At 38.4% G+C, this 27,891-nt stretch overlaps 2 protein-coding genes across 4 annotated transcripts in view; both read right to left on the reverse strand.

The window, feature by feature from the left end:
- Positions 1-692: 692 nt before the first annotated feature.
- On the reverse strand, positions 693-1,831 carry fabp10a (fatty acid binding protein 10a, liver basic). The gene is made up of 4 exons (XM_006791708.3): positions 1,673-1,831; positions 1,395-1,567; positions 924-1,013; positions 693-797 (listed from the first exon to the last, which is right to left on the reverse strand). Exons 1-4 carry the CDS (start codon positions 1,737-1,739, stop codon positions 747-749), a joined length of 381 nt encoding a protein of 126 aa, XP_006791771.1. The 5' UTR covers positions 1,740-1,831; the 3' UTR covers positions 693-746.
- A 929-nt stretch (positions 1,832-2,760) lies between these two features.
- The window catches only part of myom3 (myomesin 3), a 69,740-nt gene continuing 44,609 nt past the window's right edge, over positions 2,761-27,891 (reverse strand). For 2 of the 3 annotated variants that reach the window (XM_087848340.1, XM_087848341.1), the window contains 22 exons: positions 25,406-25,580; positions 24,638-24,759; positions 22,531-22,718; positions 18,954-19,080; positions 16,761-16,942; positions 16,439-16,553; positions 14,844-15,000; positions 14,185-14,291; positions 13,691-13,735; positions 13,412-13,548; positions 9,571-9,715; positions 8,825-8,884; positions 8,091-8,158; positions 5,952-6,062; positions 5,570-5,657; positions 5,396-5,434; positions 5,053-5,158; positions 4,066-4,229; positions 3,933-3,969; positions 3,752-3,774; positions 3,588-3,643; positions 2,761-3,506 (listed from right to left, as the gene is read on the reverse strand). In XM_087848340.1, the coding sequence (XP_087704466.1) occupies positions 3,237-3,506; positions 3,588-3,643; positions 3,752-3,774; positions 3,933-3,969; positions 4,066-4,229; positions 5,053-5,158; positions 5,396-5,434; positions 5,570-5,657; positions 5,952-6,062; positions 8,091-8,158; positions 8,825-8,884; positions 9,571-9,715; positions 13,412-13,548; positions 13,691-13,735; positions 14,185-14,291; positions 14,844-15,000; positions 16,439-16,553; positions 16,761-16,942; positions 18,954-19,080; positions 22,531-22,718; positions 24,638-24,759; positions 25,406-25,580 (2,522 nt within the window). In that variant the 3' untranslated portion in view covers positions 2,761-3,236. The remainder of the gene's footprint in view (positions 3,507-3,587; positions 3,644-3,751; positions 3,775-3,932; positions 3,970-4,065; positions 4,230-5,052; positions 5,159-5,395; positions 5,435-5,569; positions 5,658-5,951; positions 6,063-8,090; positions 8,159-8,824; positions 8,885-9,570; positions 9,716-13,411; positions 13,549-13,690; positions 13,736-14,184; positions 14,292-14,843; positions 15,001-16,438; positions 16,554-16,760; positions 16,943-18,953; positions 19,081-22,530; positions 22,719-24,637; positions 24,760-25,405; positions 25,581-27,891) is intronic. The other variant, XM_087848342.1, reaches the window with a different exon arrangement.

Raw genomic sequence — 27,891 nt, forward strand, 5'->3', positions numbered from 1 at the left:
TTGTTAATTCAATGTCTTTTGAATCCACAGAAATTTCTATGGTATATAACTGCCATTTAATTGTTGATCTATTATTTCATTACGTTAATATTATGAATGGCCAAAGGGAGCGTCCTCATCAGCAGGAAATGTCGTAATACAGTTAAAAGTCTAAAATCTGACCTTATGTGTGACAAATCTGTTTCATACTGTCTGTGATTATAAGAGAAACATATGGAAATCACAGAGTCCTGAAATTAAATGTAATTCCCTAACAGTTAATGTTTTAAAATATTTGCCAAAATTTCCCTAAAATAACCTTATAAGCTTAAAGCTTCCTTAAGTTTTCACCTTAACCTTTCCTGATTTATAATTACTTTTTTTCTTTCATCAAACAGAAGCCAAGTCCCCACACTGACCATAGAAACTGATTTATGCCTGCTCAAGCCCCCAGAACTATCCAAACCAGTATCACGGCATAGCGTGCAATAGACCCGCTAGTCCACTAGAGGATGGTGTGGACGTCAAGCCACAAGCAGATTTCTCAATATAGCCGACATGGCAAACACAACTTTTATCAAATGCTTCTTTGCATGGATATCTTTTGTTTACCTAGTTAATATTTTACAAAACATTTTAGACACATCAAAAAGGCCTCATTAAGCAATGACCTCACTGCAAATATAAGGGGACAGAAATATGACACACGCTGCTCTTTTTAATCAACACTTTTATTTAAATAGACACTGGTTTCTTCGCTGCCAAGTTTATATGCGTTTGCTCTTTCTGACGAGAGTTGTCGACCCAGTGGTCAAAGTCTGAAATGGGATAAAGAAAAGGAAACACTTTAAAATTACAGACAATATTAAGATTATAATCCAGCAAATAGTTTGTTTGGTTTTTCATACTGCTGCTTGTTTGAATTCTGGTAAGGTGGACTTTACCTCAACCATCTCTCCTCCTTTGAGCTCTTGGACGTGGCGGAGCTTGTCAGTTTTGCCGACCAGTTTGCCGCCCTCAATATTGACAGTGCACTGCAGATCAATGGAAGAGGCATTATACATAATGTATCCCTCAAAACAGACAAGAAAATGAATTTAAACCCTTCAGATCTTCAGGCCCATTAACATGTAATTTTCTTTTACTTTTCCAGTAGGAAGAGGAGTATTCTTAGACACAGATGACTGAACTTTAGTCAAACAGAAGCAGCAGATGCAGCAATCAGTGACCAATTTAACAGTGGTACTGTTGCCATAGCACACAATGGAGCAGTTTACTAAATATGAGTATGATTCATGAATAATGAGAATACAGTATTTTTTTAGTCTCTCAAAGATTGCATCATCCTGAAGTAAATTAGTATTCAAGATAATATTTCTTATAAAAAAAAAAGAAGTCTAATAAAAATGAGTAACCTTGATCTTCTTGCCGTCCATGGCGGTGATATCAGCCTCCTTGCCGATGGTAAACGAGTTGGTCACGGACTTTCCGGGAGTCTTGGAGGTGATGACAAAGTCATTGCCACTCTGCTTGATCTCAGTGATTTGCTTGATGTCCTTGGCCATTTTGATGACATCTTCTGGGAGCTCTGTTAAGCAGAACACACGTATATTGTTAATTTATGCACAATAACCTACAACTTCAGCTACAGAAAATAATACCTTTTTTCTTTACTGCCCAACTTTTTTCTCACCCAGAGCCCTGAGGAACTCCTCGTAGTTCTCCTGAGCATAGACCTGCCACGTTCCACTGAAGTCCATGTTGTTTAGAGGGTCTGGCTTCTCCTTCACTGAGGTGGCGGGAGGCTGAGGCAACTGTGTGAAGCTCAACACAATGTGGAGATTGCTAGCGTATGCCCCACCTTCTTATACTTGATGGTATAGGGCTCCCAGTGCTATGTCTAATGAGTAACAACGTCCTCTGAAGTAATCACATGTTTGAATAACCTGAAGTTCATTTATACCTATGTGGCGACACAGCGTTCACCAAAGGTCAATTCATATTGGTAAATTTAGTAAATCACACATGGACTTGGCAGTAAAATGCATGCCAGCCTATTTCACAGCTTGAATATTTTGATCCTCATTAGTATTACAAGAGAACAGCTATTCTTCTTTGAGGCTCCACTTGCAATTTATGACAAAGGATCTGAATCAGCAAAAGAGCACACGAACAAAGAATTGAATCTTTTATCAGAAGGATATCAAATCGTAGAGGAGTTTAAGGATGAAAAGAAGAAAATGCTAAATGAAAGCATTTCATAAACATGACTAATATGCAGACCTTAACTGAACCTCATTCACGTCTCCAGCCTACTAATGTAAATCTACCACTCTAAGGCAGCGGTCCCCAACCCCCGGGCCTCGGACCGGTACCGGTCCGTAAGTCGTTTGGTACCGGGCCGCGAGAGTAGAGGCTCAGGTGTGAAATGTATAGTTGTCAGGGTTTTTATCAGTTTTCAGCGTTATTTTCTTATCGTTTTTATCGTTAACTCTGTTTTCCTGGGTCTTTTCACGTGTGTTATGAATAAATCTTCTTTTTTTTTGTACCGGTACTATTTTTATTTTGTTGTATTTATCCGCGACACCTTAAAGGCCGGTCCGTGAAAATATTGTCGGGCATAAACCGGTCCGTGGCGCAAAAAAGGTTGGAGACTGCTGCTCTAAGGTAATGTAGAAAGGTTAATGACACTGCGGACTGTTTGCTTCCAGAGTGGAAAAGAAATCATTCATTGCAAAATCTATTTTAGAAGTAATCCACCAGAGAAAAATTGCTGTAAATCCCTTTATTCACTACACACACACAGAAAAAAATACAAATCTGCTTCAACGGAAACTAAGATCAGAGTTTAGGGTTTTTCAAAAGCACTTAAAGCGAGACTTGTTGAAACTGGCAGCATGACCAAAAGCAGATAAATGATAAAATGCAGTGCAAATTCAGTGCTAGTGGAGCAAGTAAAAGCCAGCAAACTAGCTCCGTAATGTCAATTACATATCGTATCTATATGTATCTAATTGCTTACAGAAAATGCTACCATTTACTGCAGAACACTGGCTATAGTGGTATTTTATAAGATAATCAGCCGAAAAGAGTTTCATTAAGCAAAATACTAGACACATCAAATAAAGTAGAAGCAAATCCTGGAGTAGAGGATACTGTGGTTTGTTTGCAGGAAATTCTCAAAAGCAACATGTGCGCAGATCTTGGTAAACCCTCACTCCCTGCAGAAATATCGATTTTTGACTCAGTTTGGAGTCCTAACTCAACTCCACTGCATTAGCTGGAGGTTTCTCCCCATGCTTGTAAACACTCACGGTCACGTCAACCGTTTCAGAGCCGTACTTGTTGCGTACAAAGATGCTGTACTTTCCAGAATCTTCCACGTTGACATTGTTTATAGTGATGCTGCTGCACTTGGGCGCCTTAGTGATTGTAAAGTGATCCTGGCTGAATATCTCCCTATCGTTACGAAGCCAGAAGATCTCTGGGGCTGGTTCGCCATCAATGTAGCACGTTAGACACAGAGACTGAAGAGAAGGAGCAAACAAGACATGAAATGGCAGGTCACAGAGAGAAGCACATATGCAAGATTTAAACAGTTACTGTACCTTGCCCTCCATAATGGCTACCACATCAGGAAGGCCTTTTGTCACTTTAGCCCGATCTGAAACAAAAAGGCAAAAATAACTCTCTGCTGGCATATGATGTAGAGTCTTTTAATCTTTGCCACGGAAAGAAATGTCCTGGGATTAACACATAACCTATCACTCACTTTTCTCTGCAATGGCCAGCTGCCTGAGGGATGAAAACAAAGGGTTAGATCAAAATGAATTGCACAGTGTCAGGCAACGATAATCTGTTTTCGAGTAAAACCTCTGTCTTTTGGAAAACTGTTCTGTCAGTGTCAGTAAAAGCTTAGATATCTCATCTAGTGCATTGGGTGTAGCACTTACTTTAACCTCTGGTGCTCCAACAGAGCGTCATCAAAAGCTGTTGGATGTTTGAAAAATAATCACAATAAAAAATCTGGGGAAAAAACGATCTCACAATCTAAAACCTTTAAACTAAAATGACATTTGCACTCACCTTGTCCCGACAGGTCAAGAAACCGTTTGTGTGTCTCTTTGCCATCAAACATCTCCAATGTGTATTTTCCTTTATCGTTCTCTGTTGGGTTGAAGATTTCAATCCAAACCTTCTGCATGCTGCTGCCAGGCTTTGTTCTGGCTTCCTCGTCAATCCTCTTCTCTCTAAGCATGGAGAAGAGCATGTACACAGTTATGTACTGCCATATATTAAAGTTACTATTTAATACAGTTATGTTCGATCAGTGTGGCAGCCAGTGAGAAATGATTTCCTTTACATCACAGCTAAAACATTTTTAGCACTGATTAGTGTAACGAGACTAATGAAAAATGAAATGGCGTTAAGGAGCCTTTAAAATATTCTCATTTGCTGTTATCATTGAATGATCCAGCAGGGGGTGCTAGCAGTTTAAGAATTTGAAGGCTGTTTCCAGGCTATGTTCTTTGTAAAGCATATGAGGAGGATGAATAGGATATTTTAGTGTGCAGATTTGCATGTACACATCAAAGACATCAAGGCTCTTTTATTTTTAGGTCTTTAACATGTAGCTGTTGAACTTTATTAGACGTTTTACAGCCTGTTCATGTAACGGAAGCAGCCTCAGACTTTCCCATAAAAACAAGTGTTGAGGTAAATTATCACGCAGTGGTAGATGAAGTACTCGGACAGCGGTACTAATATCACAATTCTCTATTACAGCTTACAACTATTACAATCCATTACATTGAAAATGTATTTATGGCATAAACAGAGGTTAATAGAGCAACTTGTTTCCTTTTATTGCTTTGCTATTAAATATCACAGCATTGCTATTTCGCATGCATTGATGTGCAGGATAGATATATAGAGATGTATAGAGAAAGTATCAAATTCTGGGATTTAGGAAGAAGATTCAGCTTATTTTAGATTAAAAATTACTTCATTTTATATATATATATATATATATATATATATATATAGATATAAGTGTTCTCTTTGTGAACTCACTTGAAGTACCAGCTGGTCTTCAGGAAGCTTATGTAGTATTTAAGTGAGCAGTAGAGCTTGAAGCCTTCACCGGTGCTCTGAATCTTCAGTGAGCTGGCTGATAATGCTGTATGGGGGTGGGACTCTCGATTAATATAATAGCACATTTTGGATATATTTTAGCAATTCAAAACAAAGTGTTTGTTATCTGGGGTGCTCGGCACATTAATATTCTGGGCACGGAACAGCTAATCAACATGGCTTTCAGGTGTATGATCACCATCCCGACACAGCTCACCTGATGTAGAAAACAAGCCATATGCACATTTCACCAAGATTGTTCTTCTGAATACGTGTCACTTACCGCACTGTTTACTCAGGTGCTGGAGAAGCTTGTCATACTCTGCAAATTAAAAAAAAAAACAATCATCCATATTCAAATAGATTTTTATATTTTATTTTAAATGACTAATTTCCATGATAAATCAAATTACACAAAAAGCAGTAATATTTATTTGGCTAGAAAATCAAGTATCACCTTCATCCAGCAAGTCCAAGGTGCTCACATCTTCTCCTCTCCCGTCTGACACCACAGCTCTGTACGAGCCTGCCTCTTTCTTTGTAACCTGAGGGGGGGGAAAAAATCATCTACTGTGTTAAAGTTAAACATATTCAGAACATTCACCATTTAGTATGTGATATCTGTGAGAACCAAATATTTGATTAAGAGGCATTTCCAGGGCAAGGCTCACTTCAAGGTGAATCTTGATTCATCTCAAGGTTAAGACTCATGTAGACTTAATCCTATAAATGTCAGCTGTCACTCTGTTTATCTCCTTTCGCTCTCTACATCAGCTACAGTGTGATGATTCATACTTGCCTTATCGGAAAATAGAACAGGACACACTCATTACGCATACCTGTGGGATAGTAAGCACGCTGACCCCTGATGATGGATCATACGCAACCTGAGTCACCTCCAAACCATCCTTAAACCACTTGAGAGATGTTTCCTTTTTTGCATTTGTCACCTGCGTCAGGAGAGATAAACAACACCTGTAAAAACAGCACAAAGCGTTCTCGAAAGCTGGTGCAAAAATTGTGGGTCCTTTCATCTTGTTTGGGTTATGTTAGTATTTTAGCTTCGGGTTACAAGGAGGCTCATATGTTATTATACTGTCACATTTCTTTTCAGTCACTCTAGACTGCCAGACTCCATTCAAGTTAGAGTTATATGAAGATAATTATGTGCCTAAATAATTTCAGTTTTAATGTAAGAAATTGAATAAACTTTCAGGGACTGCAGAGGTTGAAATGTTCCTTCACTTTTTCTTCACAAGTGAATACAAAAGATGTAGACGATAACAAGTTTCACATTTGCATTTGGAAGCTGCGGCTATGAAGTCTGTAACATTTGGCCAAAATAGCTCTCAAGGAAAACAGGTTGTCCAAAAATGCAAAAATAAAACAAGTCTGCTACAGAGAAACAAGAACAACCAATGTGGCCAGACAAACAGCTCAGTTAGTTCTGATAAAAAAACCAAACAAAGAATGATCACCGGTGAATTCAGCCACATTAAAAGGCAGAGAGGTGGTTCATCACCGAGTCCTTTAAATGATTAAAAAGGACCTCATCCAAACAAACATCTATCCAAATGAAGAACACGATCCAGGAGGTAGGCACACAATTTATCAAAGGCTACATCTGCACTAGAGCAAATACAGTGCTTAACAAATGTAGTCACAAAAACAAGAAAACACAAGTATTCAAAAAAATCTGTCAAAAACTCATTTGAAACTAAAAATTGTTGTTTTTTTATTTGGCAAATAAACCATTTTTATGTTTAATTTTATGTTCATACCCACATTTAAAATTATAAAGTAAAACATTCAACCACTAAAATGATTTTTTTCATTCAGAAATGCAAGTAAATAACTGTAATTTGGCATTTTAATAAATAAATGTTTTTTTAATAGCTTTTTTTTTTTTAAACCAGTAATTCTGAAAATTCATGAATAACAACAAGAATTATATTATAGCATTAAAAATATAATTTTAGTTTGAGAGCTTCCACAGACTGGTAGATGGAGATCTACAGAAAAATGCTTTGGTGCAGCTGTGGCATAAAACTTATATTGGGTGATAATCTAATGAATTTGCAATTTATGGACAAAAGTATTGAGCCACATCTTTAAACCACATGAATATAAATATAAAGACCTCACTTTTCTTCCATATAACACAATCAGCTGTAAGTGGTATTATTGTAACATGGAAGCTTAAAGGAACCAAAGAAACTAACTAATAAAGCACGTGGTGTCCTACTGACCCAACAACTGAGTTTCAAACCTCTTCTGGCATCAACATCAGCATAAAACTCTGTATTAGGAGCTTCATTGCATGTGTTTTCATGGCCTAGCAACTCCTGTGTATCCCAGTACTTTAGTTCACATTGTGCTTATTAATCACTACAAGGTGCAAACCATTCATCAGCTAACTGATGAAACAGCCCTCTTTGGACAGAAGTGGAATGACAGAAAGAAAAAGGCGAGAAGGCTTGGAACAGATCAGACTTAAAATTGTTGATGTGACAAACATTAGTCATTAAGTCATAACAGAGTTAGCATAATTTGGGCGACCGTGGCTCAGGGGGTTGGGAAGCATATCTGTAACCAGAAGGTCACTGGTTCGATCCCTGGCCTCTCTGTCCTGGTCGTTGTGTCCTTGGGCAAGACACTTCACCTACCGCCTACTGGTGTTGGCCAGAGGGGCCGATGGCGCGATATGGCAGCCTCGCTTCTGTCAGTCTGCCCCAGGGCAGCTGTGGCTACAACCGTAGCTGGCTCCACCAGTGTGTGAATGCGTGAGTGAATGAATAGTGGCATTGTAAAGGGTGCCTTGAAAAGCGCTATATAAATCCAATCCATTATTATTATTATTATTATTATTATTATTATTAATACTACTAAAAAGGTTATAGTAGCACTATTTTCTGGTGGTTAGTATAAATGAGATATGTCAGTATTCGGACATATAATATGTAAAAATATAAAAGTACCTTGCACTTCAAAATTAATTCACAATCCTCATTTACACTCCAGGACAAGAATTCCTGGAAATAAGGACCTTGGAAAACAAAACAAATGATTATCCATCCATACTGATCATTTAATTTATTCAAAACACATAATTCATAACAGTATGTTCAGTACACGCACAGTGGTAGGTCTGAAATATGAATTATGGTATGATTTAATCAGGAAACATACTGCAGGATAGATTTCCCCAGCTGGTTTTTCTTTTATAGCTTAGTATTCTGCTTGTAATAGACAGAATGACTTCTGTGGACTTTGGGTCTCACGTGGACTTTGAATAGTGGATTTGATTTGAGATATTCTGTTTACACAAGCAGACACTGGGACATTGGCCTCTACACACAAAAGAGTTTTAGAGCAGCACCTCTCGTATCAGGTCTCAGAGCTCAGGTGATGAAAACAGAGAATTCAGCGGCACAGAAAGCTTCATGTCTTTCTCTATGCAACTCTCCAATATGTTTCATCAATACAGCGATTATGAGCGCCTGTTGCAACTATTAGCTTTCACCTTGGAATGAGATGAAGTCTTTTAAAGCAACAAGGCATCGCTGAATGAATAAGATCAGTTCACAAAGACATTTCTCAGCATTAGGTCAAACAGTCATCATAGAATATCTGCGCCACTGGCTGTCGTGCTGGTCCTTGATTGTCGGCTCTGATTGCATTAGTTGTTTTTGACGTGTGGAAGATTTCTTACCAGTCTTCCTCTTGTTGTCATGTCGGATTGCATCAGCCAAGGCCAGCGTCTCACGAAACTCTGACAGAGACACAGACAGCGTCAGACTGAGTGCAAGAATGAACCCAAACAAGATCGAAATGACATTTAATCAGCTGAGAAGTGATTTCAACCTTTATCAATATAGACACACATGGCACTCATCAGCAAATAAAATCCAATTTTTACATCTAAGCACTATTAAATAAATCACCTAAAGCTGCACGAAACAATATCAGCAGACATGTTTTCGAATGCTCTTTTGCATCACCACCCTTTCAGATCACAGCACGTCAATTTCTCTCCACAACCAACATGTTCAACAAGTTTTCCATTTTCTGTTCCACTTCTCAATGACCTGCGCATGAGGGTAAAACTCACTGAGTGGGGGTGTGGTGTAAAAGTGAAGAGAAAATCTGGAATAAACAGTTCCCATGAGCTTTTTTGAGCTTTTTATTTTTGCATTGCAAATAATATAAGTTATCTGAGATTTTACTTTTGTATTATTGTTGAATGGTTTTCACCCTTTTATGTGTGTTTCTGTGTTTCTAAATTATTAAGGGAGGGAGATGTATTTTAGTTAAGGCTGCATTTTGGTTTTTTTGCAGTAGCGTGTTTATTTATTCACTATGTACCTTTTGTGACATGCCTGCTTTTCTGTGCAGCTCCTCCTTGTTTATCGGTTCTCAGATTTAGCACTTGTCACTTACTATGAGAGAATGACTTACTTTTATCCACAAAGACCAAAGTGAACTGGTTCTTGGCGCGGCCGTCTCTCAGCTGTGCCGTGTACGAGCCCTCATCCTCCTGAGAGAGCTGATCAAACAGTATCTCCACCAAACCTTTGGCCTTGTCAAAGTTGATCTTGCGGTGCTGCAGAAAAGCAAACAAATGTTGCCACACATACAGCACACCCATCAGCTCAGATGATCCCAGATGGCAGGTGGACATGCTGCTTGCAACTACCCTGTAGATGGCTCCTCGTACAGAGAGAATACATCATGAAACAGTCACATAAAAGCATCTGAAATGCCATGTGCACGCTGAAGATGAAATACTTCTTCTTCTTTTTTTCTATAACACATGCAAACACGCAAACAAACAGTGACACATAGAAAACAGCCTTTGAGCTCATTTTCACGGCTTTTATGCTCATCAAGATAAGTGTATGCCTTGCATGTTGATAGGCCTCAGTGGTGGATGTGATTTGTGATGTATGGCAAGCCTAAGGGCCCTAATCAGCTAAATGGCTTTTGAATTCACAAACCTCAGCTGTGATCATTTAGAAATAATGTGTAATCAGTGCTGTTCAGATGGAACTCTGATATTGGGAAATAATGGAATAAATGAAAATGAAATACAAGCGATAAATGGAAGCTGCTGAATATAAAGCAGCGGCAAACAAACCGGGGCAAAGAAAATGTAGCCGACAGAGTTGTGAAACCGCAATAAATATTCTGCCTTGTATTTGTTTTTCTCTCTGTGCACACATCAATGCACGGTTCAATAACTACAATGGCAGCACTGATTATTCTGTGCTCAGTGTCACAACAAATATAAGTTTGTTCACATTCAGTTTATGTTCCTTTATGATTATAATGTTTCTTTATTTTAGGCGATCTGACTTTGAATTGCACTTTTACATTTTCCATATTTGGTCTCTCGTTACATTACATTACAGTAACATTACATCAGTTTATCAATAATAGGGTAAGGATCTTTTTGAAATAGCTTTTTTGCTTCCTTGTTTTTGTTGCAAATAGTTACTGAGACAGAAATTTTCTTTCTTTCTTTTTAAACCCTGACCCTTATGTGACATAAGGTCCAGGCCTCCACGACCCTGGATGGATAAATAGTTAAAAAATGGATGTGTGTGGATATACACTATCTGTGCACTTTATTAACTGGACCTTGCCAGTGTGTGGTTGTGCTCATTTTCACCTTCAGAACTACCTTGATTCTTCATAGCATAGACTCAACAATATTTTGTAGACATTCCTCAGAGATTTTGGTCTATATTGCCATGATAGCATAACGCAGTCGCTGCAGATTTGTTGGCGACACATCCATGATGTAAATCTCCTATTCCATCACATTCCAAAGGTGCTCTATTGGCTTGAGCTCTGGTGACTGGGGAGGTCATTTAAGTACAGAGAAGTCATGTTCATGTTTAAGGAACAGCTTGAGATAAAGAGAGAACTGCTGAAAAGAGCCATAAGAGGATACTGCTGTCATAAGGGAAGGACATGGCCAACAAGTGTTCTTAGGTAGGCTGTGGTGTACCAAGTGGTTGTTTTAGCTACTGTTGCCTTCCTATCAGCTCAAAGCAGTGTGGCCATTCTCCTCTGACCTCTGTTATCGACAAGTATTTAGTCTAGAGAATAGGCGCTCACTGATATTTTCTCTTTTTTGGACTATTCGCTGTAAACCTTAGAGATGGTTGCACAGAAAACTTCCAGTAAATCAGCAGTTTCTGAAATACTCAAATCAGCCTGCCTGGCACCAACAACCATGGCCACATTCTAAGTCACTTAATGTCCTCGGGATTCCCATACGCTTGTTTGCCATATACCTGGGGTCATTTTTGACCCGAGAACAACACAAGGGTTTTAAATCACCTTTCTTCATCAGTCTGATGCTCAGTTTGAACTTCTGCAGGTTTTCTTGACCGTGTCTACAGGCCTAAAGCCAGTATATTGCTGCCATGTGATTGGCTGATTAGATATTTGCATTAATGGACAGGTGAGTCTAATCAATTGTCGGGTGAGTGTAATATATTTCAACTAGTTGTGTCATAGGAAGGAAAAAGGAACATTTTTCTTAATATACCAGATTTCAAAATTTCAACGAGCTATTTCTTCTTGCACTAGAAGGTAACATTAGTTTATGTTAATGTTTTAACTTTAGATTTACTACCCTAAATTATATTTTCCTGAAGAACTTTGTCCAAATTTGTTTCATGTGCCTTGCCCAGATGTTGGCTCTTTCCCCCACATTCACCTGAGCTGATCTTTCTCCTAGACTATGTAAAATAACCTGTCTGTAGCCGCGCACACCTGCTCTTCATTTTTGCTGATAGCCTCACCATCCTGCATCTCAGGATGTTCGTTTAAACAGTAATTGCTGTTTTGAATTCACACTGACTTGTCATAAACACAGATGCTTGCACCTACACCTGATTATTTCCGCCCGGTAGGGTTTCATGACATCTGCAAATTTCCCACGTCGTGAGCATGAAAGGGGGGAATTTTCAGCAAGCTTTGATGTCACTACCTGGGGATTAGAATGTATTCTATATTACATAGCAGAAACGGAAAGCTGTAAATCTGGTTTGTGGCCACTTGAAGAATTTGAAAGTGTGAACAAGCATGTCTGTACAGCATCACAGATCATCACAGATAACCCTTAATTTAAACCATGACCAAATTACTGTGTAATTAGTGACGTGTTGTAGCATTTCATTGTAGTTTGTTTCACACGCCCAGAAATTTGGAACCAAATCATTCAAAAATCTCATGACAACACTGAGCTTTTAGTCAAACCGTCCAAAAACCTCCTTCCTTTTCCCAATCACGTCTTGATCCTGATTGAAAATGTCATGAGGTGTGTCAACAAAGATGCAAAAAAATTTTAAGGACTTCACAGAAGAGTCTTGAATGTGCAGAGAATCCAACTGCACTTAGACTGGACTTCATTTCTAATCTGGGTCTGCTGTGTTGAAATAACAACACCCAGAAGACGGACTACAAAAAAGCTCATCTTTGATACTTTGCCCCATATGTTCTTCTTACCATATTGAGTTATGCAGGCTACATAAATGTAGACAAGCCAGTGAAAAAAAACTTCAAGAAATTTTAAGAATTGCTGCTGTCCACTCCATTTTCTCCACCCGCTAAAAACACAAGCTGATTTACTTTCTTCCCAAATTTTTTTCTCTTCGCTTTCATCATCTGTAGCTAATTACCTTTCTTAACAGATCACTAATCTAAATGTTCACACACAGCAGCGACTTCATCACAAGCACATTTTGATAAAGAAGCTTAACCTTCATAGTTTGCCTGTCGTTTTAACAAATTGTAGAAAGTTCAGAACATATCAGCAGATTTGTTAGTTGCATGTGTCTTCCTGCACTGCCAGACTGTGCATTCCTTTGGATTACGGGACACCGATATCTTTTCTTTCATAAAGGATGAAGCACCTTATTTGTGATGACCTCCTATTATGGCTTTCATGCAAATATTTCCAAGTCACTTCACTCAAATAAGATGTTTCCTAGACAAACAAGATCACAAGTGACCTCTACTCACTCATTTCGGCAGACTGTCAAACTGAATTCCTCAGATATTGATGTGGGCTGGCCCAAAACTAACCTGGCGCAGGTGATATAAACTGCAGTTCAACACTAATAGAGTAACCTTCAGCAGCTTAAAAAATGGCCCATTGGCAGATCATTACATTAACAACGCTTAACCATTTAAAGGTCAGCAATGGTAGTATTTCTCAGGGTTTGTGAACTCCTCAACTCTCAAATTGGCAAGGACACAGGATAACCAGATCAGTGGCTCTTACCGGCGTGCTGGAGATTTCCCGGTCATTGAAGATTAGACGGAGCTCAGCTGCATTACTCAGACTCTCAGTTTGAAGCCAAAGCCGTACACTGCCTTTCTCAGAAACCTCCACCTGCCAGGCTGACTTCAGTGCAATCACTGCCAAAGATAAATTAAAGGCAGATTAAGTGATCAGTATGTCATGAATAAAAACTAATAAGACTAATTCCGGTGATTAAAATAAGCTGATAGCACAATGTGAGCTCTTCCTCATATATTATAATGTCTTAGCAGTACGTACACGGGTTTCTGACTTGCCAACTGAGTTCTTTGAGCCGTTCAAGATCTGAAAAAAAAAAAGTCCAACAGAAACTCAAGGTTAATTATAGTTTGATCTGAACACGGGTTACATAATGCAGTTGTATTGTCAAAGTACTAGTGAATAGTGCAATAGTTGAAGATCAAGATCGATTGAGAACATCTGCTTTGCTGTGCGAGTGACCTTGTGGAAGCGGCTGTGAGCAGAATAATTACTCGCTTGCGTGAAAAGCTTGATAAAGCTTAAAATTAAAGGCTCAGTATATTCCTGCTGCCGTCAGCTTGCCTCCACCAGCGTGTGAATGTGAGAGTGAATATATAGTGGCATTGTAAAGCGCTTTGGGTGCCTTGAAAAGCGCTATATAAATCCAATCCATTAGCTTCTTCAGTAACGCAAGAGACAACTGAACATTTTTCATTCTGATGAGCGTTACATTTAGAAAGGGGCAAGGGGTGCTCGCAAGTTTACCACTTTACCTTCAGCTGTGAAATCGTAGCTGGACGACTGCTGGGGGTTGTCGCTCATGTTCACCGTGTAGAGACCCAGATCCTCCTCAGAGGGGTCTGTGAAGGTGAGGACTGACCTGACAGACAATGAAAAACAAACAGATGCATGTACAGAGATGCTGAAGCTGTCTTATTCCACCACATCTCAAACACGCGCTATTGAACTGAGCTCTGGTGAATGAGATGATTTGAGCTTTGTGACATGGCGTGATGTCCTACTGAAAGCAGCTATCAGAAGATGGGTGGGCTTATGCTGTTCATGCCAAATTCTGACCCACCATCTGTATATCGCAGCAGTAATCCAGCCTCATCAGACCAACACTGTTTCATAATCTTCTGTCTTCCAATGTTGAGCCCGTGTGAGTCCCGACCTCAGTTTCCTATTCTCACGAGTGGCACCTGGTGTGGTCTTCTCTTACTTGAAGCCTATCTGGTTCAAGTCTCGTGGTGTTGTGTGTACAGCGATGCTCTTTTTTATACCTTGTTTGTATCACGTAGTTATTTGAATATGAAACTGAAATGCACCGAGTCTTTTTTTTTTTACCTTTTTTAACTTCAAACACAGTTTCCCGTTCATAAATGCTGTTGAAAAAATAATGATTGCTCCACATTGCACATGAAAAACCTACCTATTTGTCTTGGTTTCTGCTCTCACTCTCCCAGCACCAATTGGGTCTGTGTAATTTTTGCTCCAGAGGAATTTGCTCTCATCATTCATCTCAGCAGCTTCGTATCCCAAAAATATGAAGCCATCATCATCCACACCAATCTCAATGTTTTTGGTGCCTGAGAAAGAGAAGCCTGCTTAGAATGGGTCATGTATTTCACTTTATTCTACAGTGCTTCTGGTGTTGTAGCAGCATACCACTATATAAGTAATAGTCCATTTAGTGGCACCAAATTGAACATAGTGCATATGCTGGATAGTGCATATTTTTCACTGCTTGGGTGTACAACACTATCCAAAAGTCTTGGTCCATTCCTCATTTATATTTTGCAAGGAAAATGAGAAATAAGGGCATGAATGTATTGAAATGTGTGAATATAAATGGAAACACATTAGATAAGGCAAAAGTTTGTGCTATTTCAAGAAGCCTGAAAAATCAATGTTTATTCTCTTTTAAGCAAGCTTTAGTGTGCTTCTTTAAGTGGACTTCAGGAATACTTCTACAGTGACATTCAAAGCTCTTTTTTGGATGTTGGCTGCCTTTTGATGATCCCACACTGCTTCAATAATGTCCGGGTCGGGGCTGTGGGAGGGCTGATCCATGACTGATAGTGTTCCACTGTGTGTTTTCCTGTCCAGGTGTGCTTTCACAGCATTGGCATTCTGTTCGGGATCATTGTCATGCTGAAAAAAATTAAGCTATTGCCAATCAGACACTCCATGGTGGCTCCAAAGTGCAGTGATTTACACATTAGCCTAACAAATGAAAAATCACAGTTGGAATTTGGGACGAGACATACATCCCTTGGGGGTTCCATCACGAAGGACATCTGGCATAAAAATCTGTCAAACAAAATATGTTTAGCTACTTGCTGTGGCAACCCCATGAGCATAAGAGAGCAGCTGAGAGTAGCTTACCACTAAAATCCATCAAAATCTATAATTTTAGTGGATCAAAATCTGGCGTGATGTGAATCAAATTTGACAAGCTCTTGGCACGTCTCAGTCTTTTCTCCCTGTTTTCTGTCTTTAAAAATGAGTTCTGACAGCCACTCTTTCATGGAGTAATTTCTGAAAAGGATCAAATGAAAGGGTGGATCTATCTCTCCGGCCGTGTCAGGTCTTTGCTGGACTTTTCTAATTTTTTAAGGACATAATTGTCATATACTGTCCTTCCACAAAGCCTTAAAGCTACAGCTCAAGTCTACTTAAACAAATTACAAGGAACTCTGACTCTGTGTAAAGTACTGCATGTTTTACTGGATATAAAATGAAAATAAAATGTAGTTTTATTGATTTCTTTTTAGGAAATCCACTTGTTTGCTTTGTTGTATAGAGCTAAAGCTGTTCCTGTTTCCTGTGTTTATGCTAAGCTGGGTTAACCATCTCCTGACTCCTCCTTCATATCTGACAGACGAATTTGAGATTTTTGTTAAGATCTTCTTTAGTCTTCTCATTTAATGCATATAACCTTTTGTTTGTTTTTAAAAACTCAACAAAGTTTATTATTACATACACATAGGAATTTTAATTTGTATAGTTTGTCTAGAAGCTTACCTGGTTGTGTCTGAGCTATCACTGGCTCAGAGGGCAGAGAGGCATGACCCACGCCAGCCTCATTGATAGCCGACACACGGAAACGATAGGTCTCACCCATCTGAAGTGCCGACACCTGGATGCCATTAGAAACACATCAAATATTTAACAGTCACTGTCATAATTCATCACAATCATTTAAACATTTTTACCCCCAGACTCACAAAGTAATGAAATTCTGGTATGGAGGTCAGAGATCATTTTTTCACTGATAACAATCCAGTCATAGGCTAAACCACACCGTCACCTGATTAAATTTTGAATATGCTTATACTTCGCTCACCTTGTAATGCGTGTCAGAAATAGTTTTTTCACTCAGAGCAGTCCAGTTCTCTGATTGGTCACCCTGGCTGATTTCGAGCAAATAGCCAGTGACGGGGCTTCGTCCTTCATACAGCGGAGCAGCCCATAAGAGCACCAGGGAGCCGTTTCTCACCTCCCTGATCTCCAGGTCGTAGGGGCAGCCTGAGAAAGAGGAGAACAGATCATGGACTTTGAACGCAGGGCAACAATGTGAGGCCAGAAAAGTTCGGTAAAAGTGCACAGACACAAAAACAGCATGTCTTTGTCACAGTGGAAAGTCATTACCGAGCAAACTATAAATAACAATAAAGTCAAAATGAGTACAATGACTTTCCTTAATCTACCCCGACTGACTTCATCCCAGAATGTGGTAGCTAATTTGCTTAATGATTTTGGGTCACTTTTAAATCATTAATGGCACAGAGGAAAGCCCATTTGCCAAGATTAACGAGCTGCGCTTTAAAAGTGGCACATTTGAGAGAGCCTTTTTCCATTTTCAATATTAATGGCATACAAAGCTGATATGAGCAGAGTCAGAGTGGCTGGGATATCTACTGAGCCTCGACTCTGGACTCTAGGTAACCTAAAGGGAATGCCTGGAGACACCGCACAGGGCTGAAAATGCATCTCTCCTCTAAGTGTAGCCAACAGGCTTCAGATTGCTCTAAAAACATTTTCTACTCTTGAAATTGTTTTATTGCATTGAGAATAATCATTTCAGGCCTGCACGCACCACAGCTGTTAAATGTCCAAGCATTTATTTGGAAGGGGCAGCCAATCACAAGACTGAAAGGAAGCTGAGTTGGCCTGTTTCAGATGGAGGATAAACTGAGAGGCAGCATCAAGTACAAGATAAGTGTTATTTTGAATCATGCAAAGCTGATGGTAGAGTCTACCATCAGCTTTAAATAGGCCTGTGGGTGACACATCAGTCTAACGTCAATCAAAAGTAAGAAAACAAGAAAATTATTATTTATTGTTACTCCATTAACAATGAGTCAAAATATAAAGCTAAAACTTTAAGTGGTTTAATTTAACAAAAATATAGATACTACATTATTTCCATCATTAGTCATTTATCGCTTCAGTGACTTTTTCTTACTTTTTCTGTAGTGTTTTCAGTGTCTTGCTTTGGGATACCAAAAACCATCCATAGCAATATTTGAGCACAAGCCACAGATGATAAACACATAATGAATTCCACTAACTGAATCTAACCACAGGCTGTTTTTGTAGATACTGTGTTTTCACTTAACCACTGACCTCTGCTATTATTCTGCGCTTTAATGGCACAATATGCAAATAAGGACATTTTATTCTGAAACCAAAATATGTATGTATGTGTGGTGATCACACACACACACACACTTCCACTGATTTATATAAATGGGCGCTCAAGTTGATGGATGGTCTCAGATGGTCACAGGAGCTGGGGTCAACAAACAGAGGAAGCTGAATGCCAGGAGGGTACTGATGGAGGCACATAGCTCAGGGGATAAAACAGTTTTGTGTATAAATGTAACAGACAACTTTTAATATTTAAGTTCTTACAGTTACAGTGCAACATGCAAATTACATTGTGGAACGTGAACATAGATTTGAGCACTGATCAAAAGCTTTTGTTAACATTTTCATATAAACAGAGTTATTTATTTCAGTAAGCTGGATCCTCTTTAAAATAAATAAAGAATATATTTTATTCATAACAAAGACAGGTCCAAAAAGCTTCTAATAGCTGTAGTTCCACTAATGGATTCAAAAGTGACTCAGTCCCCATTGACTCCCATGTTGAGATGCCTGACTTCAGAGATAAAATCAACATGTTTACAGACTGCTGAAAAACATGACATGGTTACAGTTAATTTCCAGTTATTCAATAATACAGTTTATTTAAAACAGTTATTTCAAAAATAATTTATGGTCAACCTTTGCACTGTATCCCAATATAAATGGTATTATATGAAAAAGGGTCACTAACTATATGTGTTGTGATGGAAGAAGTGTTTAGGGTCTTTAATTAAGTTAGGGGTGTATTGTTCAATGGGCTAATTCATGCGTGAAAGGGTTGCTCACATAAATAAACCAGCAATAAGCAAAACAAAGTGCAGAATTGATGATTTAAACATTTAAGTCCTTTAAAAGTAAAGCATGCATAATGGAAATTTAATTTCACCTGGCTCTGGCATCGTCCACTTCTCACATAGGAAAGCTTCACTGGGTTCAGACGGTTTCCCGATGCCGACCATGTTGGCAGCAAACACATGGAATTGGTAGAAATGTCCGCTTGTCAGGTTGCAAACCTGCAGAAACATTTACAGTACACTTTACAATGCACCTGTGTCTTGGGGTAATAGAGTGATGAAATCCCCCCCAGATATTAAATATTGCTATTTGTTTATGGCACCTTATTATAATACTGAGTTGTAATATTACTCAGATCTTCCCAATTGTTAAAGCAAAGCTGTTCCCTGGTCATGAAACTGGTAAATACATAATTTATTATTGACATATTACTTGAGTATTGCCATTCTATAGCCTGCATTTGTTTTTGTTTTCCTTAAATTGATTTTCTAAATTATTTTAATACTGTTTCTAAGAACATCAGTGTAGTGTTATTTATCTGGCACAAACAGTGATTAAAGCTTTTATTCATATAAATCAAAACCAAGTACTTGAAAACATGGATACGCTGTCCCATCAAGCAGGGACAAAAAGCTCCCTCATTGAACAGTTAAAGCCTCTTGACTCAGGAAGGCATTTTAGGACATATTTTCTCTGGAGATGCTGCCACAGCATTTTTCTGCATCCTGTCCCCAGACACTTCTGCTTTGGAAAGACAGGCGAATCAGCCTTATTGATCGCCTCATTGATCTTTCTATTCACAGCCACTTAGACTTTAAGGCCCTTATCGGCGCTATGAACACTTGTGAACCTCTGCTTCTGCTTTCAGCTCTCCACCAGCAACTAATTGACACAACCACGGAGAGCTTTCTTCACTGTATCTAAAATACGCAACCCGACACCTGCTGCCATGCTCGGATCATCAAGCTACAGAACCCTGGGCACGATGGTGCATGGGCCCTGTGCTCATGGCCAGAATGCTCTCTGGACAATCCAGCCTGCAACAGTCTGCAAGTCCCTTTATTAACTAACGATCCCCCTCTAACCACACGTAGGTGGAGCAACAATCATGGTATTAGACTGAGATAAAGCCCATCCCAAGTAATGACTGCAAATTTCATCCACTAGATGGCAAACAGGATGCATGTGATTATTAAAGAACTATTTTCCATCCTCCAGTGGGACACCTTTTTATCAGCGAAGCATCTGCAAGGTTGGCAGATGAAAGGCTGAAAACATGACCTGTACTTCACCTAGACTTGAATGTATCCATATTTTTTCTTTTGCAGCTTATCTACATTTTAGTAGCAAAATATCATATTTTCTATTCCACTGTATTCATCTGAAGTTTTTTTTTTTTTTTGTTATTTCGCAGGTTAGGAAAGATATTTCATTTAAAAAGGAAGAATAAAAAACAGTTTCAGATTTTTATCATTTTATCTTAAAAAGCTGTCTAGACAGTTTTGATGGTTATATTTAAATATCAATTTAAGGCTCACAGAGAAGCCTGTTAATATAAGCTGATTTATACTTTATAACAAGCAAGCTACAGCAAAAGATTAATTAATATATAATATATATTTATGCATCAGACTTAACAAAGCAGTGTTAATGTGTCACTCAAAGTAGCATCTGCTCTGGAAAAAAAGTGATTTTTTTTCTTTTATTAACTGGTCTGTACTGTAAGTAGGATTTTATATGAAGAACTTTCACTTGTTACAGTAGTTGTACAGTATTTTATTGATACTTCTACTTAAGTGAGCAATCTGTGTACTCGTTTTAGTTAAGTGAGAGAAAAACAGGAAGTTAAAGTCTGTTTTTGTCTTCTAAAATTGCCTCCTAATGGTCCTTTGTGACAGCTAAAGCAAAGAAGCTTCCAAACCAAAATCATGAGCACAGCTCCAGACAGAAAAGCAGCCCTGAGCTCAAAATTGCAGCACAATCGATGTTCTAATGACTCTAATTTGCATCCAGGAAGCCAGCAACTTGATTCAAATGAAGGCTCACGCCGATTCTGTGCTTCTTGAAGATGTAATGTTGAAAAGGCTTGTTTAGTCCAAAAGGGGGCGCTGCATGTTCTCATCACAGGGTTACTTCTTCAGCAAAAGGGGTCTCCAGTCCTCAAAAGTCTGCACTTTGCAACATGCGGGGCTAATCTTGATTTATGGTGGCACAGTCATTTTCGTTCTAATTGGCTTTGTCTTTGTTTTTCCCAGGAGCCAAAAACAGCCACTCACACATAACACATTTACACAATGTCTAATTACAGAGCACCTGTAATCTCTCTGAGACAGGTTAAAGATTTAACTTTCCTCTGGGTCTCCATGGACACTGCTTGTTGCCTAGTGACACAGCCAGTGCGAATGAGGGAGCTTTGGCCGTTATTGCCATTATTTAGAGGCAACTGCAAAATCCAGAAATAACTTTTATTATTGTCATTATTATAAAAGTCCTTAATGCAAGGACTAGCAAGTGACTAGAAATCTCTCTGTGCACTTATTCTTTTTTGTATTATTTTCATCAAAAGTATAACAGCATGTTTTTTGTTTTTCGGCTGCTGTCAGTAAGTGGAAAACATGCAAACATGTTTTCTGCTGACATAAGGAAACACTGCATAACACTAGCACTTTTGTATTGTTTATACTGTCCATACTAACTGTACAATGCTTGATGACTGTATGAATATATCATAATAACAACAATGAAAACAATACCAGCCTGCTGTTGTTTTGCAGGTATAAGCTTTACCATGTTGGCATTCTACCTTAAAGCTCTAGGCTTACTGTCTTAGCTGCTAATTAGCACAGACAAGTCTGGAATCAGTGTTGAACCAATCTCGGTGCTAAATTGTGCCGCATGCTAAAGAGGACGCCGATGTCTTGACATTTTTAAAAGCAATCCATCCAAACAGTTTGACATTTTTCTAATTTAAAAAAATTACAGCTGTACACAGAAATTGACTATAAAAAGGGGATGAGCTCTATTTCCTAAGGAAGTTGAGATCCTTCAACATGTGCAGCAAAATATTGGAGATCAGTCAGCTGTGGAAAGTGCAATCTGCTTAACTGTGGTCTGCTGGAGAAGCAGCATCAAAGCTGGTGACAACAACAGACTGACTAAACTGATCAGGAAGACCGACTCTGTGACTGGCTGTAAACTGGACACTTTTAAGGCTGTGGTGGTGACGAGGTCACTGAACAAACTGCTCTCCATCATGGATAGTGCTGACCACCCTCCACAGCACTTGCTGGACAGGCAGCAGCCGCACCCCTTACCTAACAGACTGATTCAGCTCAGCTGCCACGATGATAAGCAAATGCAATAATAATAATAATAATAATAATAATAATAATAATAATAATAATAATAATATATTCTCCTGTGACATAGGAATTTCCCAAAATGGGGTAAATAAAGAATATCTAATGTTAACTTATCATTTTAAATGGAGAAAAATGGTCTCTTTTAAAAAATGCATTGCAAAGTCTGCTCTGCTTTCTGTGCCAGTCTGGTTGACAACAGACATTTCACTGAAATCCCAAAACTGTTCCTGTGTCTGTAACCAGACCATCACCTAAGTCAGCACTTAAATTTCAGAGAAATGGTCCAAAACTTTCAGTATTACCCACCTTGAACTGGCGCTCTTTGACAGGTTTGACGTTGACCTCTCTCCATATTTCCATGCCCTTTTCCTTCTGGTCCAGATAGTAGCCACGTACAGGGCTTCCCCCATCAGAGAAGGGAGCCCTCCAGCCCAAAACCATCTCTGACCCAGTGCATAGCAGAAGGGCGATGGCAGAGGGAGCAGAAGGAACATCTGGACAAGCAGAAGGAATTGGGGAAAAAAATACATATAGATGAGAAAGTCTCAGTAGGCACTCCTTCTTGCTAAACAGACCGATAACTCTCTGACCGACAACAGCTTCTGTCCAAATTTTCAATCTCACAACTCTAGGCCTACATTAGACTTTCTCCAATGATAACGAAATAAATATTCACCTCATATTCTATTTGACAAAAATGCATTCCTCACAAAGAATTGGATTCAAGCTATTATCCCACAGGTAATGGTAGAGTAGCAGAATAGATGTGAGATTATTCTGACAGTGAGTGCCAAGCGAAATGAGTCATAACTCTACAATACTGCAGGCTGCAGAAAGCATATTATCTGAGACTGCAAGAAGGGTCAGTGGCTTTTCATGTATAGTCAGTCTCTACCGGATAAGTCATTTGGTAGAGCTTACTTGACAAAACATATAGACTGTTATGTGACAGGATCACAATTTCCATTAGATATGATAACAAGAGCAGTGAACAGTGATGTGCTATATTAATGCAAGCTTTGATTTCTCTGCCTTCTTTGTTAAATATTTTCTAAAAATGATTTTGCGCTACCTAAAATGCTGCAACTATGTGGAGGACACCAAATAACAAATGTAGGGTGAATGTTGGAAGCCTTTCATTGTCCTGCTTTACAATGCATATGCATTAACGGGGAGACTCGTGAGGCTGCAAATGAAAACTACCAGTGTGAAGAACAAAAACCCATTCTACCAAGACTGAGTGAAAGCTGAGAAAAAGAAAAAAAAAATGTGATGGGAAGTTTACAAACACACATTATGGGCATGAATGTCATGATAATTTGGTGTTTTAATGATTGACCAGGTCAAAGAAATCCAGAGTGGAGTGTTTTCACAGCGTACAACTTTAATAACTGAGGGCAGAAGTTTGAATTTGTTTTGGGTTTTCTATACTCCACACATGGTCAAAATTATACATAGAGGCTGAAAAATATACATACATTCACTTAAATCTTTTAATAAGTGGTGCTGAAGGTTCTACGGTGTCTTTTTAAATGACAATACAAAGGCCGATTAACTTCTCGTTAGTGAGTTAGTCTTGATTGACTTCAGCTGGCAGTTTCTCTTTTCTAGCATTGAAAATGATTTATTAGACGGCACTTATTCGATTGACCGATGAGATCCATGGGAAAATCTGAGGATTTCAGTGAAGATCTAAGCAGAATTGCAGATTTAAACAAGTTGTGAAGGAGCCATTTGTAAACAACTGCAACAGATTCTAAGATTATCAGTAAAAACAACTGTACGCAAGTACAACTCATTTGGATGAATCATCACTGTACTTGGAAGAAGACTCAAACGGTCACCTTCAGATGACAGGAAACTGATTGGGATGTTCAAGACAACCCAGGAACCACCGAGTCTCAAGCCACAGGAGCTGGCACTGCTGGAGGTCTACATCACCATGGAGAGGATGTTGACTAAGACAGAAACCCCTACTCTAAAATCAACACCTTTAAGATCAACTGAAATGTGTAGCTGCCCTTAGGCTAACTTTACACTTCACTAATGGCCTTCTCAAAACCCTGGCCTCAACCTTATTAAAAATTTGTGAACTCCACTTAAAAACCAAGAAGCCAACCAATTTAAACTCCACCAATTCTGCCAAGAAGAGTGGTCAAATATCCAGGTTGAATTATGTCAGATGTTAAAAGAAATCATTAAAATCTCAAATTTTTATGACATTCATGCCTATGATTAGCATATGCATACCACAACTGTATACCAAAGAAACCCCTGAACATACTCAGCACTCACTGCCATTTAAATATTATAATATAGTGTAAGTGCTCTGAGTTAGATGCTCAATAACAGAATTACAAAATATTTACAAAATATTTAGTATTTTATGTTTTTGTCTGGCAGGCATGCTTACAAATGGCTGATTTGACCATGATGGGTTGAGACTCGTCTGAATAGCTGCTGTTTCCTGCTCGGCTCACACACTTTACTCTAAACACGTAGTCCTTCCAAGTCTTGAGGCCATGGACTGTAAACCTGAGGAGAGATTATGTTCAAATCACATATATTGTAGTTCTGCATTTTCTATGATATTCATTTCTATTTCTTTTTGACTTTATGTTTTTAATTCCGTTCATTTCCAGAGTTGATTTGCTGATTTCAGTTAGCTTTTGCAGTTTGAACATACGTAGTTGTAGTCTAATTTCAGTGTAGTTTTAGTCTTTTTAAGTATTAATGTCAGGTGGGCCAGAGGCAGGATTTAGAACAATTACTATAGATGTAAAATGAAAAGAAAGAACTTTTTGAAAGCAGTCTCTTAGGTGTCTAAAGCCTCAATAAATATTCCCATCAAAGGCTCACCAGACAAGCTGTCATAACAAATTATACCAATACTAAAAGTAAGACTAAAGAAATCTGAAAGTAATATTGATGTTATTTTCAGTTTTTCTGCTAAATTAAAGAAACATATCTGTTTACACTTAAAAAGTTTGTGTTTTATTTGAATTTAATTCAATTTCTTTTTATATCTACTGTGAGTTTTAATATTAGTTTTTGTTAACTATAATAACCTTTATTTATCATGCATATCACTTACAATGATCTGGAAATGGCCTATGAAATTAGATCATTTTAGCTGTCACTATAACTTAATTTTATTCATACTAACATTTTTCCCACATACCTGTTTTTAGCAAAGGGCTTGTTGTTAACTGTCTTCCAGTTGTGTTTGCCAGCTTCGCTGTAGTACAGATAATATCCCAGAATGCCGTTTTTGTCTTCGGGCTCTTGCCACTGCAGCAGCACAGAGGTGTCTGTGTCTCTAATTGCCATGACAGAGTGAGGTGGAGCTGGCACGGCTGGTGGGAATCAGATAATAAACAAAAAAAATATCAACTAAAACCACGAAACTTAAAATGGTAAAAGGAAAACTGACTACAAGATAGAAAACACCTATTTTTCTGTCAATAATCTCCCCAGGAGTTGGCCCACAGTAGAGCTTGAAGATTGTAACTTTGTTGTTTTCTATACTGAAATAATCTAGAGTAGCATTACAATTCAAGGACTCTATCATTGCTTCCCTGTCTTGTTTGTCTTGTGCATACACACATGCACTCACACACACCTACACTTGATCTACAGGTCCTAGAAATGCCTGTGTAGGCTCTCTCTGGGTGATTCTAACACTGGCCAAAGACGTGATCATGAATGGTTGTCTCTCCTTATCTCTCTGATAACCAACCTGTCGAGAGCGTACCCTGCCTCTTGCCCCATGTCAGCTGGGATAAGCTACCACACAACCCTGAACTGGATAAGAGGAAGGAGATGGAAGGACTTATTATAATTTAACTACTGGTTTCATAATATAATACTGGCACCACTGGTGTTTAGACTGGTTCTAAACCTTGCTTTCACCATGCAGCTTTCTGCCACTGGGTATGAAATCTTCTGAGAAAATGAAAAATCACTGTGCAACCAAAAAAGGATGACTTTTGTTTTTCCCAGTAGCTACTGGCAGTTTTCTGGACATAAAACACTGGATTCTATAGGGTGCATAGCAATAACTGTAAAAAAAATCTACCCTTAAAAGGAAAGAAAACACACTACTGGTATATAAGGCAGAGAAATATTATTTTACGTGGACTTACAATATCATTACTTTTTACTGCTACAGTTACATATCACATATTCTTAACAAGTGATATCTGCCCAGCCAACCCTGGTTGGTGTTTCTGGGGCAAGTCTGCCAAAAAGTAAATGAATAGACTCATCATATATTCATATATAGGTACAATATAAAATTATACCTATTGTTGTGCATCGAGATATTCACATTCTGTTATTCAGACACGTAGAGGACCCCTTTTCTCTGTCGCAGTGAATTTTGGGAGCGTACATTATTGAATCACATAAGTTCACGTGGAGCGTCTCCTATTTCGCTTGGATATGTTTTGTACTTTTTTATTTATGGGTTGTTCCAAAACATCTGCCACTTTGCAATGAAATGTTTTTTTTATACAATAATCCATTTCATATGTGGGAAACCTTAGAGGTTATCAAAAACATCACTTTGCTTTGTTCTACCTCCACTGGGGGTACCTCCAAATTTTGGGAACATTCCACTGAACTAAATATTTTAAGAGGAAGAAAATGCACTCAACACATTTGTTAGAGCACAAGGGTACATACAAAGTTGTTCAGAACCACTTACTGAAAACTTTACTTTTTTTTTGCAAGAAACTTTCATGAATTCTATGAACCAAGCACTGAAGGATTGTTTTTTGTTTTATAGAAAATGATTGGAAATAAAAACCTTAGCACTAATTTTAGTTTTTTTCTGTTAAAATATAAAAGTACTGCATGGCCATGTTTCAGTATTGTTGTTTTGCTTGTTTGTGCTGTTTTGGTGAATTGATACATTTAATGCTAAAAATAGGTCATTTTAGATCATTGGTAGGCATGTATGTTTCAGATTTCGTGGCTATAAAGAAGGTATTATTGTCATAAAATTAAAACAATAGGTGCTATTGGTCCATAAACTGTGAAAACATGTGAATTTAGCCCATTGCTAACCCCCCCCCCCCCCCCCCCCCACACACACACACACACATAGATGTGTTCTAGGCAACTTAATGATGTTATATTATATATAATGCAAAATGTTTTGTAGTTTTGTAGATATAAATTAAATGTTATTGTGGTGAAATAAAAAAGGATCCAATGCTTTTATAATGAGTCTAAGTGCTAGAAACAGAACGCCTCATTTTATCCTGATGCTAAGTGGTTGCTAGGCAACTTGACCACGCAACAACATCAGATACCGATAAGAACCGGCAGGGGCCCGAGAAGTATCTGTGTGCCAACATGCGAAGTCAGTGGCCAAAGAAACTAACAACAGACAAGGACTTGTGTATTATGGTAATGTTATTAGACCCATAAGATACGTCTCATACTGTCATTTATTTAAAATGATAATTATATGGTTGATAAATTATTCCTATCGAGCCCTCAATATTGTACTGTGATCTGTTCTCAATAAGAAATCCAGATAATCTATTAAACCACTGAAAACCGAGATAAATATAGCCACATCATTTCTCTTGTAAAATTACTGTATGAGTGAACATGTAGAGTAGGAGAAATACAGTTCAGAGTGGAAATGCTGAAAAA

The sequence above is a fragment of the Neolamprologus brichardi genome, chromosome 11 (assembly GCF_056152115.1).
Source record: "Neolamprologus brichardi isolate AB-2024 chromosome 11, ASM5615211v1, whole genome shotgun sequence".
NCBI classification, from domain to species: domain Eukaryota; kingdom Metazoa; phylum Chordata; class Actinopteri; order Cichliformes; family Cichlidae; genus Neolamprologus; species Neolamprologus brichardi.